We start from the raw sequence: 13,074 nt of genomic DNA on the forward strand, positions 1-13,074 counted from the left end.
TTAGCTGTGTGATCCTTCTCTGTGCCTCAGGAGACTCCCTAGGATTAATGACTTGCTCAGTGACACAAGAAGAAAGCAAAGAGTAATATATGGTGACAGTGAGAGTATTTAATTCCCAAGTCTTCTGCTGTTAGTGTCCCTTCCTTCCTGGAATATCCCCCGTTCTTTAAGATGAAGCTCAAGCCACAACTTCCCCTCGCAGCCTTTCTTGATTCCGCCTCTCCCTCAGCAGCTGGTGTCCTCCCTTCCCTCCCAAACCCCTTTGTATGTTCCTATGTGTTTTTATTAACTTTATTGGGCTTTGATGGCTCAGAGTGAGTGTAAATAGCCATTGTTTCTATTTTGGCCAGAAACTCTGAGGGTCTTCCCCTCCCAGATAGATTCTTTTATGAAGGCAAACTAGGCCAGCTTTTGTCTTAATCCTTGAATGGGTGTTGCCTCAGACAAACTGAGACCTGGGGAAGAACTTAGCTTAAAAAAGACCAAGGTCTCCCACTGCATCCAGAGCCACCTCCAGGTGTCTTGACCTGTGTCTTGCCACTGGACTCAATGACTCTGGAGGAGACAGGGAGGCTGATGACTTTGCACAGCTCTGCCTCACTTAAATCTTATTCACTTGCCAAACCAAAACATCAGCCATGATGTCATTGGTCCTCTTTGAGAATGAAGGATGAACAATAGCAGCAGCAATTGGTCCTCTATATATTTTTACCTGTAATAGCTTCCCAACTAGAATGTCAGCGCGATACTACTAAGGATAGTTTCATTCTTTTTACTTGTATCCCTAGCACTTAGCACAGTGCCAAGGACACGGTGAGAGCTTAAGAAATAGTTGTTAATTAGTTGATGAATTGGAAGGAGAAGCCACAGCAGGATTGCCCCCACCCCGATGAGCTCACAGAGCATTTGTTCTGAGCAGTCACTGTCAAGTGCCTTCTGGAACACCTACCTTGTGTTGAACACCAACTTCGTACATAATAAAAGTTGGAATACCCATAACAGTCAGTCAAATGAGAGAAAAACAACGCAGTCCTTTTTTTCTTTTTCTGATACATTTATTCACAATTAGAGATGTCCATGATGCTTTATGAAAGTCCATAAATGTTTATTATATTCCTGTGCTTCAACTTTGCAACACAGATACTAATTTTGTATAAATTGAAATAAAAGTTTAATTGTTCAAGGATCATTCTACTTAAAAAGTGAAGAAGGTGAGAAAAAGTACCTGTTGTTGGGGGGGAACCAGGAAGGGGAAAAGAACAATCATATGTTGAACACCTGTTATGGACTAGACACCATGTTAAGTGTTTTACACATATTTTCTTATCTGATCATTGGTACCATGATTAAAGGATGTTCTTGTTCAGTCACGTCTGACTCTTTGTGACTGCATTTGGGGTTTTCTTGCAAAGATACTTAAGGGGTTTGCCATTTCCTTCTGTAGCTTATTTACAGAGGAGGAAACTGAGGTAAACAGGGTGAAGTGACTTGCCCAGGGTCACACAGCTAGTAAGTATCTGAGGCCAGATTTGAACTTAGGAACAAGAGTCTTCCTGACTGCAGACTGGGCACTCTGTGCCCTAGAGAAGATGTTGCTATAGTCTAAACATGCAAGCATTCTGAATCTTTACACGGTATCTCATATTCTGAGAGGGAACAAGGTTTATGGAGTGGATGGAGGCAAATCTTTTTTTTTTTTTAATGTATGAGGTATTTTATTTTTTCTGTTACATGTAAAGATAGTTCTCAACTTTTGTTTATACATGCTTTACAATTTCAGATTTTTCTCCCTCCCTCCCCTCCCTCCCCCCTCCCCTAGACAGCAGGTAATCTGATATAGGTTATATCTATATATCTCTATACATATACATATATATATATATACACACACACATATATATATATATACACATAATAACATTAATCCTATTTCTGCATTAATCCTGTTACAAGAGAAAGAATCAGAGCAGTGATGCAAAACCTCAAAATAGAAAAAAAAAAACAAACAACAGCACCCAAAACAAAAGAAATAATATGGTTCAATCAGCATCTATACTCCACAGTTCTTTCTTTCTTTTTTTTTCTCTTGTTGTTGGAGATCCTCTTCTATCATGAGTTCCCTGGATCTCTTCTGTACCATTGCATTGGTGAGAAGAATATAGTCCATCACAGTAGGTCAACACTCATTGTTGATGATACTGTGTACAATGTTCTTCTGGTTCTGCTCATCTCACTCATCATCAGCTCACGTAAGACCCTCCAGGTTTCTCTGAACTCTTCCTGCTCATCATTTCTTACAGCACAATAGTATTCCATTGTATTCATATACCACAACTTGTCCAGCCATTCCCCAATTGATGGGCACCCCCTCAACTTCCAATTCCTTGCTACCACGTAAAGAGCAGCTATAAATATTTTTGTACATGTGGATCCCTTTCCCCCTTCCGTGATTTCTTTGGGCAAAAGACCTAAAAGTGGGATTGCTGGGTCAAAGGGTATGCACAGCTTTATCGCCCTTTGGGCATAATTCCAAATTGCTCGGATGGAGGCAAATCTTAAAAACTAGAGGACCTACATCCAGCCTCTGACACATACTGGCCAAATGACCTTGAGAAAGCCATTTTACATCTCAGGGCCTCCCTGACTTACCAGGACAGTTACTCATCTGCATTTCACTGCTGGAGGAGTAATCTCACTAGAAGTTCCCTACATGCATGAAGTCACCAAAAAAATCGAGCACATACTGTGATAAAGAAGGATACTTTAGCCTGTTGAGAGCTACAGTGATGTCCCATGTGGAATTTCTGTGGGGAAAGTATGTTTTTAAGAGGCAGCTCTCGTTGTGGAAGCATTTCTTACATTATCTCACAGTGAAATCTGAAATTCAGAATAGGTCAAGTGGATCCTCAAAAATCCAAGAGTGAATCACACTGTACAGAAAACAGCATCCCTTTCACCCCCTTAGGCCTTCTATTAATGATTCCATTCAGTACAGTACATGATCAGACAAATTCACCAACATTTTTAAATTTTATTGTTCTTTAATTAGGAATCTGTTACTTATACAGTTGGGTTTGGGGGGGCAAGTCTGTTTCCAAAAGTCAAAGGCTAGAGACTCTGATTTCTTCTTTTCCATCCATGATAATAATATCTTAATAGCAATAATAACTATTGTTTCTTTGCAGACAACTGCAAGCCAGAAGTGTCTTGTGAGCAGGCTAAACCTCCAGCAGTCCCCGCTTACATAGATGCAGCCTTCCTCTTCCAAGGCTCTCGAGATGTGGGACGTGCAGAGTTCGAGGATGCGAAGGCTTTTCTGAGAGCAATGCTGGATAACTTTGATGTTGCCTTTGAACCAGAGACCTCCTCTGTCGGAGACCGGGTTGCACTACTGAGCCATGCTCCTCCAGGCTTTGTACCCAATACTCGGTCAAGCCCAGTCAGGACAGAGTTCAATTTCACCACCTACAATAATAAACGCCTGATGAAGAGACACGTCGAGGAGTCAGTTCAGCAGCTGAATGGTGAAGCTTTCTTGGGTCATGCCTTGCAATGGACAGTGGATAATATCTTCCCGGGCACCCCCAACCTGAGAAAAAACAAAGTCATTTTTGTGGTGTCTGCTGGAGAAACGAGTTATTTGGATAAGAAGGTCCTTAAGAGAGAATCTCTGCGGGCCAAATGTCAAGGCTACGCCATATTTGTGTTCTCTTTTGGCCTAATGCACAATGATGAGGAGCTAGAAGAATTAGCCAGCCACCCCCTCGATCACCACTTGGTCCAACTTGGCCGAATTCACAAACCAGACCACGGATACGGGGTGAAGTTTGCGAAGTCCTTTCTCAACTCTGTCAGACGTGAGTAGTTTACTTATTCCTTTACTGTTCATAAAATGGCCTGGGAGGCAGCCACGGATCTGGGTGTCTCCTTGGCATCCTCCCAGGGAATAAACGGCACGGTCAGAAAGAAAGCAAGAGGGTGATAAAGTATGATGGGAAGCGCAGGCCCTGGAACATTTCATGTCCAACCTTGGGTTCCTGTGGAGAAGGAGCCATCCCAGCCGTTGCATACGCTTTGGTATGCATGAGGCCCCAGGGTCTGGGAGAGTGTGAGGTTACAGAGTGCAGTCGAGTTATGCCCTGGAATCTTCATCCATGTAACATTAGCATAGTGCTCTTTGATGGAAAATTAGGTTTCATCAGCAAACACAAGAGCAGGAGCCAAAAAGAAAGAGGCAAGACTTGGTTTTGTGTTTGTTTAAGATGCTAAGGTGACGTTTGAGGTCTTGAGCGGCATCATTCCGGCCGTGGGGATGAGGCGCTGCCTTACCAAAAAAAAAAAAAAAAAAAAAGCCTCTTGTTTCTTGTGGTGCCAGTAATTACTGCAACTTGTACTCATAAAAAAGAAACATAGACTTCACTGAGTTTGCCTCAAAAGCATGACTTTGATATTTAAATATAACTCAGGGCGGGGTGGGGGGGAGTTGTAACCCTTTCTGTGGGTCATGAACCCCTTGGATAATCTGGTGAAGCCACTTCTCAGAGTCCTGTTTTTAAATAATTGAAGGAAATACTGAGTTCACAGACCCTGTGAAAGCTGCTCAGAGAGTCCTTGGGAAGCTCTCGGGGGGTGCATGAGGCCCCTGGGGGTTTAAAGACCCTAGGTTAATGACTCAGAGGGTAAAAAACAACTGCAGAGAATGTGGCTTAATAAACTACAAAGCAGAATCAGAGCAATTCAGGGCGAGCCTCGGGGATGGGCCCACGTTGGAAGGGAATCTCAAATGCTGCTAGCCTAGTAGTCCCCTCTACACAAGTGGCCATCCAGCCTCTTTTGGAAGAGCTGAAATGAGGGCCACCCGACCACCCTGTGAGGCAGCCCATTCTTCCTCTGGGTGGCCTTAAGTGTTGGGAAAAGCTTCTCCTTTTTGTACCTATGTTTTCCTTCTCCCATTTTTACCCATCAGTCCTTGTCGTGTCCCCTGGGCAAGTCTAATACCAATACCATCTCCCTCCCACTGGACAACCCTTCAGGTACAGATCTTGTCTGCCTGAGCTTACTCTGATCCCTCCCCCATTTTATCATAGAGGGAACTGAGAGCTAGAGAAGGTGAAATAGAGAGACGGGCATAGTGGATAGTGAGCTGGCCTCCGACCCAGGGAGGCGTGGTGTTCAATTTCTGCCTCTGAGAAATACTGGCAGTGTGACTCTGGACAGGTAAGTCAAGCTGTCAATGATCTGGATAGATTTATCAGGCTAGAAGTGGCAAAGAAGGTGTCTGCTTGCATTGGCAGAGGGGGGTTTGTTACCTAGGAGTTCCCTATGTCAATGAAATCACATTTAGTTCCCCAGTCACACAGGAAGAAAGAGAGTCTGATTTGAACCTAATGTTCTTTACTCTAGTTCCAAGACAGAGTTCATAGCATGCAACCCTTGGGAGCGCTATCAGGAAATGGGAACTTCACAGGCAAGAGATACATGTTTTAGAGAAAGAAGAATCTGAGATTTTATTGGACACATTGGTGCCTATACATGGCCAGCATCAGTCACATGTTGAAAAGACACTTATTGAATAAATTAAAGGATAAGATCTGAAGACATCCCTACCTCATGGCGGGGAGCCCTGGGGTTAACTCTTCTAACCAGTAGTAGTGTAAATGTTGAGCCCAGTGAGCCATCTCTGTAAAGAAAAGGAACCATTCAACATGAGCAAGATCTATGTGAAAGCAATTTGCTTCTCTTTGGAGAGAAAAGCACAGCAATCGCACCACCACTCATCTGGAGGCCAGACATCTGGCACCTTCCACCCTCTGGACCATGAGCTGGGAGTCTGGAAGCAAGGAAAGCCTTTGTGCTAAGAAGTCATAACACAAGTCCCATGCACTGGGCTGAGCCTTCCTTATTCCTAACATATAATTCTAAGAGTCAGTCAGTCAAGAAGAAAGCATTTATCAAGTTGTTCTTACTGTGCTCTATGCACTGTGAACTAAGGGCTGGGATGTCAGGAAGGACAGAACCAGTCCCTGTCCTCAGAAAGCACAGGGATAGAGCTCTGGGCCTAGAGTCAAGAAGACCTGAGTTCAAATCAGTCTCAGACCCTTTCTAGCTGAGTGACCCTGGGCAAGTGACTTTGCTTGTTTGCCTTGATTTCCTCAAATGAAAAATGGTATTAGAATAGCACCTACCTCCAAGGGTTGCCGTGAGGATCAAATGAGATTATAACTGTGCACACTTAGGACAGTGCCTGGCATGTTGTCAGTGTCATAAATGTTATGATAATGGCAATGTAGGAGATAAGTAACTCGGTACATACTAGTTTTAGGCAGAGTAAATGAAGGCAAGTTAAAAGGGAAGGCACTGGGGTAGGGAAGTTTTTGTTGTTGTTCAGTTGTGTCCAATTCTTTGTAACCCCGTTTGGGGTCTTCTTGGCAGAGGTACTAGGGTGACTTGTTCCTTCTCCAGCTCATTTTACAGATGAGGAAACTGAGGTAAACAGGGTTAAGTGACTTGCCCAGGGTCACACAGCTAGTGAGCATCTGAGGCTGGATTTGAACTCAGGAAAATGAGAATTCTGACTCCAGGCCTAGTGCTCTATGCATCATGGCGCCACTAGCTGCCCCTAAGAGAAGGGAGGTGGCGACTGAGAAAAAACTCTTGCTAAAGGTGAGATCTGAGCTGAGTTTTGAAGGAAGCCAGGAGCAGTGAGAGCTGGAGATGAGGGGAGATGGGCTTTTTAGGCATGGGAGAAGACAGATGCAAAGGCAGAGAGGTAGGAGATGAGTGTTCTGTTGGAGGAAGTGCAAGTAGGCTAACATAAGCTGGATCATCCAGTGCATGGAGGAGTGCACAGAAAGTTGAAAAGGTAGGAAGGAGCCAGGTTACAGGTAACCCGAAATGTCAGATCCTTTTATGTTTGATCCTGGAAGTAACAGGGAGTCCCGGATGATCCTTGAACATGAGAGGGACATGAGCAGACAGAGGTTTTAGAAGAATCACCTTAGCAATTGAGTGGAGGGTGGATTGGAGTGGGGAGAGACGAGGAAGGGAGACATTTCAAAGGCTGGATTGTAGTAGCACAGGTAAGAGGGGATAAGGGCCCTGAACTAGGCTTGTACCTTAATGAGTAGAGAGAAGGGGACATATATGAGCAATACCAAGAAGGGAGAAATGATGAGATCTGGAAGTGGATCTGTGGTAAGAGCAAAGAGCTGAGGGTGACTCTGAGGCTTCAACCTGGATGACTGGAGGAAAAGTAGTGCCTTTGACAGTAACAGGGCATTTGGGAAAGATGATAAAGTTTGGGGGACAAGTGATGATGAGGTCTGTTTTGGACGTGTTGAACTTGACTTCTGGTGTAAGATATTCAAGTGGCAAAGATATAGGATTGTAATTCAGCAGAGAGATTGTGTGTGTGTGTGTGTGTGTGTGTGTGTGTGTGTGTGTAATTTGGAAATCATCTGCATGGAGATAACCACTGAACCCATAGGAACTAATGAGATCACTAAGACGGGTAGTATGGTATGAAAAGAAAAGGGGGGCACCCCAGTTAGTGGCAGCATATGGATGCAGATCCAGCAGAAGAGACTGAGAAGTAGACCAACAAGGTTTAGGGAGACCCAGGAGAAAAGCCACAAAAATTTATTTGGGGAGAAGTCTGCAGAAAGAGAAGGTGTTTGACTGCTTTGGGTGATGCAGAGAGCTCACGAAGGAAAAGGATTGAAAAAAAGGTCATTGGATCTTGTGGTTGAGATAGTTGTTCATGCCAATAACTTTGGAAAGAGCAGTTTCATTCTGATCCTGCAGAATGGGGATATGGGAGGATGCAAAATATCACCAGATTAGTTCATTTAGAGGTCAGGTCCTTGCTTCCTTAGATTAATCCTTTCATTTATTATTTTTTTTGTTTGGCTTCTCAGTGGGCTTAGCATCCAAGAGAAACTTATTGGGAAAGTTATTGAGATCTTACTGTGATCTAATGTAAAAAGAGCTGGCTTTGAAGCTAAGAGCCCTGGGTTGGAATTTGGGCTCTGCCTCTTGCTTACTAGCTGGAGGCAGTGTAGCCCAGTGAATAAAGTACTGGCCTTGAACTCGGGAACACCTAGCCTCCTGTCCTACCTCCAGTATTTACTAAGTGTGTGATTGTAGGCAAGTGGCTTAACTTCTCTAGGCCCCAGTTTCCTCATCTATAAAACAGGGCTAAAAATGTTAACATTGTTATCGTTGTTGTTATTATTTATTTGTTCATTTATTTCTCTATTTACTTATGTGTTCATTTATTTGTCATTGTTATTGTTGTTATTGGGGGGGGGGTTGGAGTAATTGTGTCAGGAGCTCTGAGCACTTACTGCCTTTCCTCCACTATCTTCGTTATTGTTGTTGTCGTCGTTGGTGGTGGTGGTGGTGGTGGTGGTATAGTAGTGCAATAGTAGTAGTATAGCAGTAGTATAGTAGTGTGGTAGTAGTGGTGGTAGTGTCCCAGGGTAGAGAATGTCATTTAGATGTCTAGATAAAGCATTAAGGATAGTAATTCCTATTGGATGGGGAAAAAATCTCTAATTGGCTTACTAAGGCAAACCCTCCCCCAAAATCAAGTTCTGAAAGCATCTGTTTATTAGATATCTGTGTTCTGAGGCAAATGATGTGTCACAAATCAGGGGATCTGGATTCTTGGACAGGATGCAGCAACTGCAACCTCAGGACACACCCCTTGGCCCCAGCCTGGACCCTTTAGTTAAAAATGGGCAGTATCTGCCAATCAGCTATGTGGATTGATTCCCCTAGCCTCTGATCCTTCCATCCTTACAGAAAGTCCATCAGGATGCTTCAGAGGTGATTGCTGAATGAAGCTCTTGGGATACAACAGGGCTCAGTAGTGAGGGGATTTAGACAGTGGAGGAATCTGGACACTGATGTTTTAAGGCTGCACCAGCTGTGGCTGGCTTTTGTGGTCCTACATCTTGTAACCAAGTACCAATTGTTCTTACCCAGAATCCTTTGATAGTGGAGTCACTTAGCTTTAGTGGCAGCAACAGTACTAACATAGATGGATTTTCTCTATACATAAATGAGTCTACTGAGAAATTTAATGTGCAGCATATTTTACCACTTTGGTCATTGTGTTTGTGAAATAGGTAATTAGAAGTGGAAAATACTACATAGAATAGTGTATAGATTTGCAATCATGTTGACAGAAAACTACATGTAAATACATGAACTACAACCTGCTCTCTCCCTAGGTGCAATCAACAAGTATCCACCAATAAACTTCAAAGCAAAATGCAGTAAAGTCAACCTTGTAGAACCACAGCAGCCTTCCAAACGGTCAAGCCACCTGTAAGTTGGAACCTCTATTGTGTGTGTGGTAGACTAGGCAAATGGATTTTGTTGTTATCAGAAGTATTTCTAGCTCTCCCTTCTGCACAAGTTTCTGTGTGTTGCACTTTAGAAAACAAATTCAGTCTGAGTTTGTAGGAGAGAGACATTAGCATGCTTCTTAACTGTGAGCTCTTTACAAACATGCATCTCTCCTTTCTAGAAATAAAAATCCACTAGTAGCCATCATATTGTGCTTTAAGGCTTTATTTTCCACATCTATAAAATGAAATTGTTGGACTTCCTGGGTCTTAAGATATGTCCTAAGACTTAGAGTGCTGTATGTATATTTATCTCATTTTATTCTCCTAAGTACTGCTAATTAGGCATATAGGTATCATTATCCCCATTTTAGTATATGAAAAAAAAAAAAAGAAGCTCAGAGAGTTTGTTTTTTTCCCAAGGTCACATAGTTATTGCGGAAGGTGAAACTTGAACCCAGTTGTCTCCCTATCAGTGCCTGGTTCTCTCTAGCAAGTCTGCATATGCTAGAAATTACATGCCGGGACTACCCTTGATAGGTAGTTTCATTATGAATTATGTCCATTACCTGGCAGCTGGTGAAGATTGGGAAATGAAATGTTCCCCTCAAGTTAAGTGTGTTTGTGATTTATTTTTATGGGTTCTTCAGCCTTATTTGAAGATCAGAGAGAATTTTTAACTGCCCTAATGAGAATCAGCTCCCCTAGGGTAAGCAACCAGGGAACTGTCCAGCACCAAACACCTCCTGAAGTGTAACCTAAAAAAGACTTGTAAAGCTAGTCTGCTAACTCTCTTGAACTGAAGGTGTCTGTTGATCCTCCCTTCTAGAATGATGTGAAAAGAGTGTCATTTGACAGGCACAGGGTAAGCATTTAGGGTAGGTGTTACAATAAGGCAGGTTGTATTTGCATGACAATCTCAGTAGATGGTGAATTCATGAAGACATCCCATGAGACAGTCTATAAAGTTAATAATGTATTCAAACACTGTATTCTTTATTTTAGAGGTAGACTGAATGACTAGCTCTGATAAGTTTTGGAAGAGAAGGTATTGGGTTTATTCGTTTCACCCCTTCTCCAAATTGTTCTAGGCATGCCAAGGGCATTTCCTGTATGTTTCATAAATGATGTCATTGCTGTAAAATTGAGAGGGCATTAAGGGATTCAGACAGGAAGTCAATGGCATTATTTGTGAGATTTCTCACAGTTTATGTTGGCTGAACCTTGTCAGATTTGTCTGTCAACATCCAATAAATGCAACAGAAGATAAGCCCACACAGCTTCCCCTGGCACCCTTTAGTTGTGCTGTGCACAGGAAATGTGAGTGGAAAGGCAGCAGATTGGAACACCAGAAATTGTCTGAGATAAAAGTACCAGCTGTCTATGAGGAGCATGACAAGCAACAAAGATGACTTTGCAGTTCCTCAGGACAGCTTGAGTGAGAATCAACTCATTCCTCCTCCCCTGGGCTTTGTGAGATATAGGTGGAGGATAAATGGTGTTTATCAGATGAGTCGGGGGAAAGGAAGCATGTCAGACCATGAACAACTGAGGAGACATATGGCTAGCCAGGGTCGACTGTCCTGGGAAGCCTTGTGGTAAGAGCCCTGTCAGTGTAGAGACAACAAAAGGCAGGCAGTCACCTGTTAATTATGGTACCCAGTCAGGAAATTGCTTCCTCCTAGCCCTTAAAGTGAATGGGTTTACAGGGCTAAGATAGTTTAACTCCAAAAAGTATATCTGTTAACCTTTAACTGTGTGAAAATTATACTTGTCACAAAGCTACTTCCAAAAGTGTCTTTCTTCTGAATGGAGGAAAGATAACTTTATTGATATATGATATTATATATATACATATATATATCATATATATATATATCAAAGGCAATTCTGATAATGGGCAAAATCTCTGTATTCTTTAATACATTCAGGCTATTTTGACATTGATATCCACAATTCAATACAATTCTTCCCCTTCCCCTAACCTGCCCTAATCGTTGCTGACCTAATTTGAACTGGCATTTCTAATATTTCCCAACACATTTTTAGTATTACATTTTTTCCAGTGAACAAACATTTATTTTCTCCCTTCCACTTCCCCACCTTCCAATTTAACAAGAAAACAAAAGGAAAGCCTTATAACGAATATACATTGTCAAATGAAGCAAATTCCCTTATTGACTTGTCCAAAAATATATCAGGTGTTTTGAGTCCAGTACCTCTCTGTCAAGAGATGGGCAATATGCTTCTTCATTCTTTGGGGCTACTGGTTTTTTATTATATTGGCCAGAGTTCCAAAGTCATTCACAGTTGTTTCCCTCTGTGATTGTGTTATTGTATAAATTGTTCCGGTTCCACCTAATTCTCTTTCCATTTATTTATATTTATATGTTTATATATACATATATATATGTGTGTGTGTGTGTATATATATATATATATATCTTCTCTCAATCTGTCCATTTTTCATCATTTCTTTTGGCACAATAGTCCATTATATTCATATAGCAATAATTATTTTAGACATTCCCGAATAAGTAGGCACCCCTTTAATTCCCTTTTATTTGACATGAGTCTTTTTAATCTTTTCTCCATCAAACATTTTGCCAGAGTCTCTTATAGTTGTGAAATTGACTTTTCAGAGTTTTATGTCTGTTTATTTCCATCATTCACTTATTTGGTGGAGTTAATACAAAAAACAATGAACAAGGAATATATACGGCTTATGGCATAGGAACTGGTTACATGTACAACTTTCAAAAATATAACATATAAGTAAAAATGAAAAATGGGGATGTAGGGAAAGTCACAGCTTCTCTGAACCTGCTTTTTCATTTGTAAAATGAGAGGACTGGACTAGATAAGCCCTAAGGTCCCTTGTAGTTCTAGGATCCTGAGGTAAAAAGAAAATGGGCACAAAAATAATTTCAGAAGGTAAATATTAAATTTTTATTCCTAGTTGGATAAAATTGGCTTTCTCAACCTTCTGATGTGTTTTCCATCTTTTTCTTATATAGCCTTGCCCGAGCTGGACTACTCGAAGCGAAGTTTCTGTCCAAAAAACCTCTCTCAAGAGTAGTGCGGGGTAATGCTCTTTGGAACACTAATGGTTATACCAGGAATACATCCCATCCCCTTAAAACTGGGAACAAAATGCCACGTGTTGTCTCCAAGCCTCATCTTTAAGAAGCTGCCAGGGGAAACTTCAGCCCATGTTGGGTAGCCGTGTGGCATGTTGTTGTGTTCACAGGACCAGTCCGAGAAGCTCGTCTGAACCCACAGTCAGGACATCGTGTTTGCATGGGGATAAACGTCCTGAATTTAGATACTTGGGGCTGTGAATAAATAGGTTACTGAGTGACACTACCTTTGGCATACTGTTGGCTCTGTTGTATATATGCCTTGTCTTAGCATTTATTTGATTAGGGACCTCGACCATTCCAACAATCTAAAACTGACATTTCAGAGTACTATGATAAATGAAAGATTGAAGAATCAAAGAATCAATGTGCTGTTTTGTGGTAATACTGAATTTTGCATATTGAAAAGTCTGATGCTTACAGAATAAGCTGTGAGCAACGTATAGAATGTGTATACATGTGCTCACGATTGTGTGTTGGTTTTTACAAACTACACTCATCTGATTTATACATACCCAGCTTGCCTTCTCCACTTAGAAACTGCTTAGTGCTCAAAAATGTGGTGGCGGTTTTGCTATGGA

General features: G+C 41.9%; 1 protein-coding gene across 1 annotated transcript in view; it reads left to right on the forward strand.

Annotated features, from left to right (window-relative positions):
* LOC122729332 (collagen alpha-6(VI) chain-like) overlaps positions 1–12,539 on the forward strand; it is a 112,179-nt gene extending 99,640 nt beyond the window's left edge. Inside the window, 3 exon segments of the mRNA XM_043968161.1 lie at positions 3,186–3,857; positions 9,237–9,333; positions 12,371–12,539. Of these exon segments, the coding sequence (XP_043824096.1) occupies positions 3,186–3,857; positions 9,237–9,333; positions 12,371–12,539 (938 nt within the window).
* Positions 12,540–13,074: the final 535 nt, after the last annotated feature.

Source organism: Dromiciops gliroides, chromosome 5 (genome assembly GCF_019393635.1).
Source record: "Dromiciops gliroides isolate mDroGli1 chromosome 5, mDroGli1.pri, whole genome shotgun sequence".
NCBI classification, from domain to species: domain Eukaryota; kingdom Metazoa; phylum Chordata; class Mammalia; order Microbiotheria; family Microbiotheriidae; genus Dromiciops; species Dromiciops gliroides.